The 14292-nt window shown below is 48.3% G+C and overlaps 2 protein-coding genes across 3 annotated transcripts in view; both read right to left on the reverse strand.

Annotated features, from left to right (window-relative positions):
• Window positions 1-14292, reverse strand: part of LOC126538912 (N-fatty-acyl-amino acid synthase/hydrolase PM20D1-like) — a 98191-nt gene that overhangs the window by 70446 nt on the left and 13453 nt on the right. The window lies entirely within an intron of this gene.
• Window positions 738-7727, reverse strand: LOC129386835 (uncharacterized). 2 transcript variants are annotated; one of them, XM_055075088.2, is made up of 6 exons: window positions 4977-7727; window positions 4807-4915; window positions 4052-4130; window positions 3875-3943; window positions 2971-3083; window positions 738-2276 (listed from the first exon to the last, which is right to left on the reverse strand). In XM_055075088.2, the coding sequence occupies exons 1-6, from the start codon at window positions 5255-5257 to the stop codon at window positions 2103-2105; spliced, it is 825 nt and encodes a 274-aa protein (XP_054931063.1). In that variant the 5' UTR covers window positions 5258-7727; the 3' UTR covers window positions 738-2102. The 2 variants fall into 2 exon arrangements, with proteins under 2 accessions (XP_054931063.1, XP_054931062.1); XM_055075087.2 differs by having other exon boundaries at window positions 738-2285.

The raw sequence follows: 14292 nt of genomic DNA on the forward strand, positions 1-14292 counted from the left end.
CATCTTATCGCCAACCAGAGGCAATTAGTTTTCGCGAGTCTCAAAAGAAAAAACAACAACAACGGAAATGCATGCACGGCAGCATCCTTCCTATGGGCACCCCAGTGACCATTAAACGAGCGAGAAACAAGCGGTCGCCCTTTGAGCGAATAGTAACGAGATAGCCATCAGTTTTGCAAGTGCAAGAAGAAGGCGAAACCGCCCGCGGAACAAAGCCCAATCCGCCACCCGCCCGCCCGTGAGCGAACTAGCAGCGCTAAAGCAAACCATGCAAGGAAAACTGACAGAGGGAGACGCGCAAAATAAATTCCCTGTTTTCCCACACAGTGGCAGCACATGACAGATAAAGAAAAAGTTAGGAAATTGGTGCACTTTTTAAACACACAGACGGCACCGTAAATATACGGCATCAACCATTTCAGACTTTGTTTGCCGCGCCGTATATTTACGTCATTGACCCTCAAAGGGTTAAGTGCGCACTCTTGATGATGCAAAATATTGGAAAACTATTTCAAAGATATTCACATTTACAAATAGTGATTGTATGATTCGAAGACTGAATCGAATAGGACACTATTTGATTCATTAATCAAAGGTATCAAATATCTGCACAACCCTTATAAAGTCAGTGGGATCATTAATTCTTATAAACAAATTTGTACAGTATGACCATGCAAAAAGGCATTCATCCATTTGCAGACGTCAGACTGAGGTTGACCATGGTAAAACAAAGCAGAGTCCCAACACAATTATATTCTATAATGACAACTTTCCATAGATGAAGAGCCTCGCATGCTTCCACAGGGATCCACGAGCGAAATTCCAGCTTTTAGCAATCCCAGCCTGTTCTTGGCATTACATTATATTGCCGTAATCTATTCTTACATAAACAGTACTTTCCCAAGCTGCTAGCTGCACGTCACAAGTCGCACAACTGGCCCACACATTGAGCACTGACAGGTGTCCAAAGCGACGAAGCATGGATTCTGCAGCTGCCTTGCAAGCTCGGCACCAAGTACAGTGCATCACGAAAGTACGGAGACCCCCGATCGTCACTGTAGCTTGCCGACGTGTGTATCATAGCCGAGGACACCAGCTTCTGCCACTGACGAGAATAAGGCCCAATCTGTTCACCAAGTGTTCAGCAAGTGTAACGTATAAGCAAAGCTGGCAGTGCACTCCAGTGACTACACTCCATTTCATGCATGAGGTGCAACGCTGTGGAAGCTATGCAAGAAGTTTGGTCACCAACATTTATCACTCCATGTGTTCCTTCTATGCTCAGCTGCACGCCTGCGGCGGTTGCTCATGCAAGCATGCACGTGAGGCTGCAAATAATGAATACGGAAAAAAAAATTATGAAAAGCAAATTGATTCAAAACAATGTGTTAGCAGTCGTATGAGTACATGGTTCGCTTGCTTTTCAGGATATAATTTATTTTTGGTCAGAGTTGAGCCTATTATAAGGATCGTTTTCACAGAAATTGGCTAAAGAACACCCAACTACTTCTAAGCGTGAATGAAGCCACCGCAAAAGGTATCTCTAGCTTCCACAACGTTGCACCTGATGTACGAAACAGACTGTAGACCAGTCGCATTGACACTTCTGCACCTAACTGTATGGGTTCCCATGCATTCTGCTGATAGTGCCAGTAGCTGTTTGGAATGGTAAAGATAGCAGCAGGAGCCAAACTATTTCGCTCTTAAAGAGACTAAACAGCAAAACTAGTTGACCTGTATACATATATACAGTACGGTTACATTACGTTTACACAATAACACCTGTACAATAGGAAAAAAAAAAGTAACTATATGTACTACTATGCCAAGGAGGCTTGACGAGCCAGAAAAGATGCGAAAAACGAAGAATTGCCTATGTACGCGCTTGAATTCACCATAAAGAAAAATTTATTTCTGTGGTTTTAGGAGCTTGCCATAACATTTAGAATTTGATGGCACCTGCTTATGTGTAGTTAATTTTTTATCCCTAAAGATCAACTAAGTTGCACTCTAAAAAAGCCAAAGGGTAAATTTAGTAGTTTAATAAAATATTTGTGTGCCACAAATGCTCAAATACAAGAAAATTCTTGAAATCCATTTTGTCACACTGGCGCCATCCGTGTCAGGCTCCGCAGCTCCTGCAGCAGCTGAGTGTTCTGCTGCACTTGTTGCTCAGCAGCAGAAGCAAGACGCTCGGTGGCTACTGCTTGGCGCAACGTCGCCGCGCCTTGACTTTCCACTGCCGTTCTCAGCTGCTCCGCCGACCGGAGGAGGTCCTGTATTTGCTGTATAGGGACAGGTTAGAACCATACAATTATTAAGAACGTCTTAACCCTTTATTGTGCAGTGTACCTTCTATGCAATAGTGAGGTTCAATCTTCAACACACTCACTTAAGATTTCAACTCAACCACAATGAACAAGATGGCACAAGTCCTTAAGAAATTTCCTCTGAAGAAGCACTTTAAGCGGCATATGCATGCACTTTTAGACGCAGTGCACAAGAAAAATCCACACTTTGAACAGTGAAGACTGGTAAGCAAAAGATTCTCTCTAGATTGAGCGAACTTTTACAGGGACCTTACAGTTGCCCTTTTTGGCTGCTTCAAGTACTGCACCGAAAAACTTCGTCAAAGGTAATAACCCCCCTCATGTACGGCATCTTACAAAGCCACAAGCAGATGGTGCGAGAGGCACCCCAATTTTCTTGCAATGTTGTGTAACGCCATTATACAATACAATGGCCAAATCGGCAGGTATGCAGAGGTTCTACGACGTATGTCACCTGCTAATATCACGTGAGCATAGGTAATCTAACGAGTAATATTTATGGAACAGTACTATCAGAAGTAGTGCAGTAACATAAATCAGCTAAGTGCTGTAAGAAATACTAAGCATTTTCATTCACTCAGGAAAGCCTTTCGTGTATAGGGTGAAATCATGAGAATGATAACCTAGTTGGAATGCTTACGTTGTTGTGCTGTTGCGAGAGTGCAACAGACTCGGCATATTTCGCAACGACAGAGGACAGCAGGTCGTCCACTCCCTGCTCTGGCCTTCGGCCCCGTCCTGTCTGCCGTGGCTCTAAAAGTAGGGCAAAAGGGGCACCATTACTAATTTCCTCACATGCAACGCAAAACTTGTTTTTGTGCGTTATTGCGAATTGTTTACCACTGCTCATTGCAACTAGTTTGTATCAGAGATCACATATACCAAAATGTTTTCTTTAAGGAAAATCAAGAAAATGCCGTGTTAATGAGTGAGGCATTTCACATGGGGCCACTATTCTTTAAAGCAATCCCAGGCATTATTGTGCCTTTTGGCACCAAACAAAACTACACTGCTTGCGGCATTGCATAATTTCCTTTTTTAAGTAGCACCACAAATGTAGTTCCATTTGTTGCCTAGCCATTCTGTTCGTTCTCACAACCCTTCTTGCGTAACCATGAGAAATACTTTTTCCCTCTCTTCAACTTCTTTATTACCAAAGTTACTTGAAGTACATAACATACGACGGTGAGCCCATTCACTAATCATACAGCAAATACATACACATTCATTGTTCCCCTTGTACAATTACGTCCTCGCGTTGTCCATCAGCAAGCATGATCCAAATTAAGTCCTTGCAGTCAATGCGTAATACAGCTCATTTACATGTTCAACACGACTTGTGTTTGTGCTCCTAAATCTCTCCTTCTTTACTGTTCTGGGGAATTCTGAATGTGTTTGTGTGTTTGTTCTTTAGTTTTGTGAATTTAGTACGCTACTTATGGCTATGATTTTACAATGCACGTTCTATAATGACAATGTTTCTGAAAAGTATGTGTTCACAATAAGTAAGTAAAAAATTGTGAAGACGTCTGTTGTACACTTACGTGTCTGACTAATAGGGCCACCTGCATCGTCCCGACGCCTCTCCGCTGTCGCGGGCTGGAGTGGTCTCGCTAAGAATGAATACGACGCATAAGGAAAATAAGTACATGTCATACGTTTGGAAAAATACTGTAGAGATGTGTACAACAAATGAATGAAAGAAATGCCTTCCAACTTACCTCTTATGCCGCTTGTCCCAGGCGCTGTGCCGACAGACACATGGGACTCAGCACTTGCCGCGTCACCAGCGCTTTCCCCCTGCATATAGGCAATTGGCATCATTAATGATAACAGTTTTGTTGTTGTGATACCTGTCATGTACAGGAAATATTGTAGTCATATTTCAATGGCATCCAGACTGTTGCATTTCGAAATGGCTACACTAATAAAAGCCTGTGCTATGTCCTTTTATATGACCATCAATGACAAATGGTTGGTGCACGTCTGCTCAATAAATGAAACTCTTTTGTTCCTGTTGCAAACCACTCTAAGTGTTTGCTTACCTATTGAGTAAAAAGGTGGCATGCTACTGGTGTTTCTACACTAAGAAGTTATCTATTATGTCACTTTTATAAATCTGCATCGGCTCAACCCCAATTATTTACAAAACATATCACTGCATGCGGACATGCATAAGCTAACTATAGAATGATTAAACGGACTACACCAACATGGCTTATATGCCTAATTAAAAAGCAGAGAACATTGCCTTTACATAAAAACACAGGCACTGAGCAAGCATTTGTGTGCATGTTTCAGAGAAAGACGCAAGCGATAGTAAATAGCATGACGATTTCCGCTCAAGCTCGGGCTATCTTCTGAGCAGCAACACTAGCGCGCGACCACACATCAGCCATAACGGCGGTGACTGAGCGAATCGCGACAGCGCGTCGACTTGGCGTTGACCTATTGAAACCCATGCGCTGATGTTCACCTCTTCGTCGGGCTCGAAGAACGGCGGGCAGACTCCGATGGCGCTCGCCCTTCCAACTAGGGAGAGGATGCGCCCTCGCTGTCCGGGCAGGCTGCCTCCTCCGGTTCCTCTGTGATTAACACGTTTGTTAGAATATGGTGCGCAAAAGCTCCGTCAACGAGTGTGCTTACCTGCTTTCGGCGTGCAAGGCGGCCGCATCACGGCGGGCCTTATAGACGTCCTTTTTCCACACGGCGCGCCATTGGGCTGCAGTTTTCACTGCCGGGCCCTCAGTGTTCAGCAAGGCAGTCACTTGCTGCCAGAGCTCCTCCTTGCGCGCCGCCGTCAGCTGTTGACCCAGCACACACGACGCCTTCGCAAGGTAGGGGTGCTCTTCAACAAATGACACCAGTATCTCGCGCTGCCTCTCTGAAACATGAGGACCCAGCCACCGAACCTGCTGCGAGGACATCGTTTCGGATTCGGCGCGCAAACTGGCAAGCCCAAAACGTAAACAAAGCGAGGCAACTTGTTTGCATAACGTATGGCACACCACCTAGCGACTAAATAAGAAAACAACACAAATAAAATTACAACTCCCAGTAGCGGTCTGCGCCGCAAGCTCACATTTATTACTGAAAATATATTTGCAAGTGTTCTATACAAATCAATGTTTTTTTATCAAACCAGCAACATCCTTCAATTGCTATACCGTCCCCTAAGTACAAACAAAAATGATGACGTGATCTTTCGGCAGACCGCCGCTCGTTGATTGGTTCCCCTCACGCCGCCCCGTTCCACTCTTTCTCCGAGTGACGTAATCCAGACGTAACAGCCAAAGGGAACCGGTTCCCAAAGGAACCGCTACAGCAGAATACGGCCCCTGGTTGAAGAAAATTGAAGTCTCACCTTAAAGGGGTGAAGACATGAAAATTTTCGTTCTTGCGTTCTTCAATAGAAGCGTTGCGTACTGCTTCAGGAAGCACGATACACACCGCGGGATTCACATATACCCGATAAATAATTTAATAATAGCATTATTATACCGAGCGATTTCGATTTCTGGGCTCCGGGGGATGCTATGACGTCAGAGAGGAGGAAACGCAGGTCTCCTCGATTTGGCTGCACTTTCTGCACTAGTTCAGGGGGTGCAGAACTCTAGCACTCGATTCGCCAGTGCAGCTTGCGCCACCTGAACTTCGGCACTCGATTTGACGTCGTGCTGCACGAGTTCATGTACACTTCGGCACTAGACTCTCCGCAAGTTGTTTTCTCGTGCACGTAGTGCAAGGCTTTTGATAGCAGACGACACATGCGGCTCCGTGGCCATGCGGGTGTTGGTAGACGGCATCGACGGCGCCTGCTATTAGTAACGCAGCACGGACGCCAGTTTTCTTCAGGATGTGTACGCAGCATCTTGTTAAGGGCGCTTTCCGGGTTCAACTGCTGCTAAGTGCACTGAAGGCCTGGATTTTCCCTCAGGTCACAGTCGTTTGTATTAATTTTCACGAGCTTACCGCTACCTCGACGTTAAGTTTGCGCGAAACCACATCGGTCAGTCGTTTGAAACGTTGTGCCATATATGATTCAGAAAGGTGTGGAAACCACGCTTGGTCATGCTTTCTGAATAATGATACACCAACAAAAGAAAACCCACAGCCACCCAGTCGCAGCAGACGAAGGCCTGTACGTTTCTGCACTTTTGTCCTCGATTTGACCGCTGCACCGAAAGCGCTAGCGTCGCGCTACACTCACACTTCAAGAACTAGCGCTGCACTGGCACGACACTTTTCTGAACTAGTGCAAAAGGTGCAGCCAAATCGAGGAGACCTGCAACATGGCTTAAACTATGACGTAAAACTATGCTGCGTCGTCTGCTCGCGCATACGCGTGCTCTGCCAGCAGAGGTAAACAACTGGCGATTCGAAGTGCATGTCGCGATTATTATAATTATTGGGAAGAGCGACAACAACGGTAAGAGAATATTGCGGCTTGTGAGAGTCGGTGATTCATTCCGAAGCGCAGTAAGCTTTAGCTTTGAAGTGAACCGGAAAAGGCCTAGCGACGATATCGGCAGCGCCGAACGATCAACTGGAGGCGGTGAGGCTGCCGTCGGTGCCAGAGTGACCACTCCTCGGTCACTGATTGGCCGCTTCGCCGTACGGCTGCCGCACAAATGGGTCCCAGGCCCGTCTTCTCCACGGCAAGGAAATCTCGCCGTTCAACAACTATTCCACAGGTCCGTTCGCGAGCAAAACCGCCGTCGCACAGGGGCCCGCAAACGGCAAGTGGCGTGCGGCGAGTTTCCGTGCCGGTAACGTGGACGGGCCTTCACATTGAGAAAGGCCAAGCGAACGAGAAACCGCTCCGAGCTGCCGAACTATGCGACTATGCGAAGAGAGAAGCGGACAACACGAACGCCGCATATCCCTTTCGGAGTCGGCCGGACACGGCGGCAACTCGCCGCACGCAGTTTGCCGTTCGCGGGCCGCCGTGCGGCGTTCGTGTTGTCCACTTCTTTCCTCTTGTGTCCGTGTCTGCACGCCTTACCCCTTCTTTGCATTAAGAAAGGATTTCTATATGCCTGTAGCACGTACGCAGGATGTTTTTTCGGGGGGGGGGGGGCAACCCTAAGGTAACTTTTTATGCAAATGACGTGGAGGGTGCTTTACTGGTACTAATGTGAATAATGTCCACCATTTGCCATAAAGATGCGAAAAGCCGCAAAAGAGACTTGAAATAACGTGTATCTCGCAGGTATGCCTGTGAGATGCACCTCTTCTTCACTTGGCAAACAAAGAACCACATCAAATAGACTCGCGCATGAAAGATGCGCAGGAAAAACCTTGCCAAGAACAAGTTAACAAGCTAAAGTGCAAAATAAAGATTTCTAGTAACGTTTCTTTAATTAGCTCTGGAAAAATTTTAGAGAAATTTATATTAGTGGACAGACAGACAGACAATGAACTTTTAATGAGGTCCTGAGGGACTAGCCGGTGGAGACCCGTTGGGGCCCCCGGCTCGCCGCTGGCTGCTCCCATGTCGGAATCGGGAGGCCAAGCCTCTCCGCTCTTTCACGGGCCCTCTGGACGGCCATGGACTGGAGCTTGAGTTGCGTGCTAGATATGGCCTCGTCCCAGTCCCGTTCGCTGGTGAGGGACGTATCCCGTAACGCAGGACACTGCCAGAGCATATGAGGTAGAGTGCTAACCTCCCCACAATCCGGGCACTGTGGGTCAATTTCTGGATAAATCCTGCTTAAGAAACCTCGCGAGGGATATGACCTCGTCTGAAGCATCCTAAGCGTGATCGATTGTGATCTGCATAGATTTGGATGTGGAGGCGGGAAGCGCCTGCGTTCCTCTTTATAATGGGAGACGATCTCGTGAAAGGTTAATAAGGGGTCGCTGTGGCCGAGCTCCTCCGGATCCAATGTAGCCCCATCGCCGTCGCGGCGCGTTAATTGCGCGCGCACGGCGGTGAGCAATTTCATTGGGGTTCGGGCGGTCCGGCAGCACGTTGTCGCCCATGTGAGCTGGGAACCATATAATATAATGCACGGGGTCACAATTAGTTCTGGACTTGTTTTTCAGAATCGCCTCCACCTGTCTCGAAACCATTCCCGAAGCGAAAGCCATGACGGCCGCGCGTGAGTCAGTGTAGATATACGGCCTTTTTGAATCCTGCATCGCCAGCGCCACCGCCACCTGTTCTGCCACGTCGGCCGTCACAGCGCCTACCGAGGCCGCAGATAGGAGCTCGCCCTTTTCGCTGACCGCCGTGACCGTGAATTTACCGGAGCGCCCATATTGAGCTGCGTCCACGAAGGCTTCCATGCCGACCGTTTTCTTCAATATCGCCCTGGCACGAGCTGCTCGCCTGCCCGCATTATGTTGCGGGTGAACGTTTCTAGGGAAGGGGCTGACGACGTAGGTCCCTCTGGAGTTCTCGTCCAGCTGAACCACCTCGCTGTGACTGTAACGTGGCTGCAAGCCCGCAGCCTCCAAGAGGCGCCTACCGGCGCTGGAGCCCGAAAGCCTCGTGATCTGCGCCGCTCGTTGCGCCTCTATGAGTTCGAGGGTCGTGTTATGAACGCCGAGCTGCATTAGCCTGTCCGTGCTCGCCGTGATCGGAATACCCAGTACCTTCTTGACGCTTTTCCGCATCAACGTGTCAAGCTTGTCCCTTTCAGTCTTTGTCCACTGCAGGGCCGAGACCACATAGTTGATGTGGCTCATAAGAAAAGCGTGATGCACCCTAAGTAGGTTGTCCTCGCCTAGGCCCCCCTTCTTATTGGAGACTCTCATGATTAATCTGAGAATATTCTCGGTTTTGGCGGTCAGATGCGCAATGGTTTTGGCATTACAGCCCCTGGCATCGAGCAACAATCCTAGAACTCTAATCGAATTTACCCTGGGGATCTTCTGGCCGTCACGCGTGTATACATCTATGGGGATTTGCTCGAGCGGCACGAGCCCCCGAACCCCCTGCCTTGCCGGTCTGTATAACATGAGCTCTGACTTCGTCGGGGAGAGTTGGAGACCCGTGCCCTCCAGGAAGGACTGGGTCACGTCCAAGGCCTCCTGGAGCGCCTGTTCCACGGCCGCCTCCGAGCCTCCCGGACACCAGATCGTAATGTCATCGGCGTACAGCGCGTGTCCCACGTTTGGCACGGCGGCCAGCCGCTTCGAGAGTCCGTGCATTGCAATGTTAAATAGGAGGGGGGAGATCACCGCCCCTTGTGGCGTGCCTCTGTTTCCTAGCGGGAATGGTTCTGATTTGGTCTGCCCCACCTTGACGACCGCCGTCCTGCCCCTCAGGAAGGACTCCACAAAAGCGAAAAATCTACCTCCCAAGTTCAATGCCGAAATCTCACTTAAGATGAAGTCGTGCGACACGGTGTCGAAGGCTTTGGACAAGTCTAGTGTAAGAATGCCCCTGACGTCTCTAGTCCTGTTGTCAATAACCTGTCTTTTTAGCAGTAGCATGACGTCCTGCGTGGAAAGAGATGGTCTAAACCCTACCATATTGTACGAGAACAACCCCTCCCGCTCTATGTGTTTTGAGATCCTGTTATGAATAACGTGCTCGGCAACCTTACCTAAACATGACGTTAGCGAAATGGGCCGGAGGTTGTCCAGGCTTGGGGGCTTTCCAGGCTTAGGAATCAGTACCACCGTCGCCTGCTTCCACGAGTCCGGAACACTACCTTCCTCCCATACCTTGTTGATTTCCTTTGTAATGGTGCTAATGGACCGGTCGTCCAGGTTCCTCAAAACCCGATTGGTTATGCCATCCGGCCCAGGGGCCGACCTACCATTGAGATTGTAGAGCACCTCCCTGATATCTGCCTCAGAAAACGGATCATCGAGCTTTGGGGCGTCCTCCCCCACGTATTGAGGGCATTCCCGTAGTTCATCCTTTCCTACCGGAAGATACTTCCTTGCCAGGTCTCGGAGAAGGGACGTATCGGAATGACCTTCCTGCTTTTGCTTATGCACAAGTCTATCTACGGAGAGTCTCTGATTACCCTTGGTCTGTTTATCATCGAGCAGGTGCTTAAGAAGGTTCCATTTTCCCCCCGTGCGCATTCGCCCGTCTGCTGCCGAGCAGGCTTCGTTCCATTGTTGCCTGTTGAGCTCGAGACAGTGTGCCTCTATGCTGCGATTAAGCTCTGCGATCTTCTTTCTCAGCCTGCGGTTTAGCCTTTGCGTTTTCCACCTCTCCAGCACAGACCTCTTGGCCTCCAGGAGATGCGCCAGGCGCGCGTCCATCCTGGGGGTCCTAAGGTCCGTGGATATTTCCTTGGTGGCCCTTTCAACGTCTATCTTGACCTGCGCGAGTAGATCCTCCAGTGCACCGTACTCCGACTCATCTTCGTCCCGTATCTTTCGGAAGAGATCCCAATCAACGTACTTAAATATCCTAAGCGGGGCCGCTGTGATTCTGATTGATAACGCCACAATGTGATGGTCGCTCCCTAAATTTTCTTGCAAGTTAGTCCAGGCTGCGTCAGTGTTTCTAACAAAAGCCAGATCTGGCATCGTGTCCCTCGAGACCGAGGTGCCTATCCTCGTGGGAAAGCGGGGGTCCGCCACTAGGGTCAACGCGCAGTCTTCTGCCGTGCTCACTAAGTTCACTAATCTTATATTAGTGGAACAGTCAGTTTTTTTTGCATCCCTCGTAGACAGCAAAACCAACTCGTGGTGTTATTTGGGAAGTTGCGCGTAACGATCCGTCGTCAGCAGTCCCGTACAACCGCGTAGAGCGCAGGCCACTGCGATTCTAGACGTACTGCGCTCACCGCGAAAGGGTAGGACCCCCCTCCCCCCCCATTAGCACATCAGGGAAGTGGCTAAGTCAGGCGGCTCCATTGATAACTGTATAAGCGTCATTCAAGACACACGGAATTATTCTGCATTTCCGGCGGAGTTTTCTCTACTTTCTTTTTAAATAAAAAGATGTTGATCCATAAATATTTTTGCAAACAATTTTTGCTTTTCCTCCCTGTTTGGCTGTTGCCTTGGCTTTCTCCCTTAGTAGATCGCTTAGTTTCTCATCTCCTTGCGACTCTTGTTCCAGTTGCCACTTTTGCACGAAAAGTGCTGTACAATAAGGGAAGAACCAGATGAGGTAATGGGTGACAGTCATATTGCTTATGGGTTTGAGGGTTATTGCAGGGTCTGATGATCGACGCTGTTTTGCAATATTTTATTTTCCACCTTATCTAACCCACATCGCAGATATATGGTTCCGAGGATCTGTCAGCGTCGCGGCGAGCTGTCACTCGAGGAAATAATGAAGCAAAAGGAAAAGTTAAACGCAACTGGCATTTTCTCTGGCCACTATTTATTCCACGAGCATACAGACCAGCCGACTATGAACCGAATCTCTTTCCTGGCCCCTGGATCAGTCTAAACAGAGAAGGTAGAACTAATGAAGCAACAGGGATGCGCATGATCGTTGAATAGATGGTGACATAAAAATTGTGTTTGGCATTATAAATAAAATAAAATATTATAATGAAAACAATAAACTACGCCCTGCCTGCTGCAATAGATGGTGACAACTGAATTCATCTTGAGTTAATCGCGCGGGCACCGAATCGATGACAAAACTGGCCTCCACGCCCGAGGAGATGCCGATAACTATACCGCCATCCAAAAGGAGTGAAAAAATTGACAACTATTCCACTCCGTGAAGATGGAATGGCAGCGAAAGCTGACGACAGTCAGAGCTCTCAAACGAAAAGCAAAGTGTTTCATATCCGCTGCGGGTCGGCCTGAAGATATTCCAATACCGGGCCCACCTGCGGCGGGGTGAAGCAGGCGTTAAGCGCTCCCCTCACGTGGGTCCATCCCGAAGGTAATGCAATGCCGGGCCGACCCGCAGTGGAGGTGAAGCACGCATTAACTCCCTACACGTCGGCCAATCCTGAAGATATTCCAATACCGGGCCCACCTGCGGTGGGGTGAAGCAGCCGTTAAGTGCTCCCCTCACGTGGGTCCATCCCGAAGGTAATGCAACGCCGGGTCAACCCGCGGTGGAGGTGAAGCACGCATTAACTCCCCACACGTTGGCCAATCCTGAAGATATTGCAATACCGGGACCACCCGCGGCGGGGGTGAAGGAGGCGTTAAGTGCTCCCCTCACGTGGGTCTATCCCAAAGGTAATGCAATGTTGGGCCTACCCGCGGTGGATATGAAGCACGCATTAACTCCCAACACGTCGGCCAATCCCGAAGATTCCGAAGAGCGTGTTATAGGTTCCGGAGTCAACAGGGGTATATGCCATTGATCTTGGACTCTTTCTGCACTATCACCAGGATAGGCCCACGTAATGATTTTTTCTGTTAACGGACGCCGAAAATAAACTACGGTAGTCATACACTGCTTTAGCTGTAAAAGGCAGCAAAATGTTGACCGCCGAGTAGATTGATTTGTCGACGCTTTAGGGATGTTTGTGAGGAGCGGTGCCTTGGGCGGATGGGGGGGGGGGGGGGGTATGCCACTTAATTTCAGGGGGGGGCCCGGGCCCCCCTTGGGTACGTGCCTGCCTGTAGCTCAGTCATAGCGGAGGCTATGCTCGGTTGCTCGGCTCAGCAGGCTCCGTAATCGGCATTTCATCGCTACTCATCATACGTCACGTTTTTGTGCTAGTGTGCTATGACGTCAATATTTTCGTTCCTCCTCTGTGACGTCATAACTGCCGCGCTAGCGATGGGTCTCGACCACAAGAAGGAGCTTTTAATGACTTTTTGGAGCTGAATTAAAATTATTTTGAAATGTTTGCAGCGTCCAATACCTCGTTGTGGGTGTCCTTGCATACAGAAGCAGCCTACAACATACTTTTTATAGCCTCAAAATTTGGTGTCCCAACCCCTTTAACTTTCTCTTCTATTTTAATCAGCCTTTCATTGTGAAATTAAAGAAAATAGTGCCTTGAAAGAATAATTTGTCAGTGTAAACTGATAAAAGGTCCTGTATGCCGGGACATAACACAAGGGCATAATGAGCACAATAATTGCGTAACGTTCACTGGGAAGTACCTACTGATAAAAAAGCCTTCTGTGAATATGACAAACATTATCACAAACAGGATAACCCTAGGAGGAGACAGGACAAGATGCCTGTGCCTTCTCTTCATTGTATCATGCTGTCTGTGCTAAGGGTTATGATGAATGCCCGTCAACTTGCCTAGCAATGCAATCGATGGCACTCATTTCCCAGCAAGAATTACCAGAATTAGCTCGTACGGCTTCTTTTGGTTTCCAACATCGAATTCGCATGCTTGAATCCTCCAACATTGTCAAGAAAGATCTGGCAGCAGAGCATTTCAAATGAGGCTCCCGAGAAAGTGTTCATTTATGACAGCACCATTCAGCATGGAACAAGAACAACAAAATTGTGTGACTTGTATCGTTATTTTCTTTGGTAACAACCTAAATACACAGCTGAAATCCACTGCTCTCAAACTCAAAGACAATTACATATTATATACCAGCAAGTTATTATTGCACATTTTTGTGGTGTAATGGCACAGACAGTCTTTAATGCAGTGTCTCATGTTAATGTTAAGTTGGAGAGCATGGCTTCTGGGTGGCTAGATCTTGCAATGCAGGCGACCGCTGTTGACACAGCAATCGCAAACTGCCCACACTGTTATCTGCACTCTAATCCCCTATCTGGCTAATTTTCACACCTCGAGATCGAGCTACCATGCACAAGGGCCAACAGAAAGCACTCAGCTTGCCCACCGCACACTTCCAGCTCTCACCGATATATGCCAGTGGTTGTCAGCTGACAGCGCAAACCGCACTGTCAGCCGTGCGCTAATGTATTGCTATTAACAGATCTCATTCTGTACTCTGTGTTCGCTCAATAAATCTTCTTTCGATACTAACCCAATCATTTGAATATTTTTGCCAGTGATGTGAGATATGTTTTCACCAGTTTTACTGTATGCAGGTTTGCCTATATACATTCCAAGCAGCATGCATATACATT

This window comes from Dermacentor andersoni, chromosome 8 (genome assembly GCF_023375885.2).
Source record: "Dermacentor andersoni chromosome 8, qqDerAnde1_hic_scaffold, whole genome shotgun sequence".
NCBI classification, from domain to species: domain Eukaryota; kingdom Metazoa; phylum Arthropoda; class Arachnida; order Ixodida; family Ixodidae; genus Dermacentor; species Dermacentor andersoni.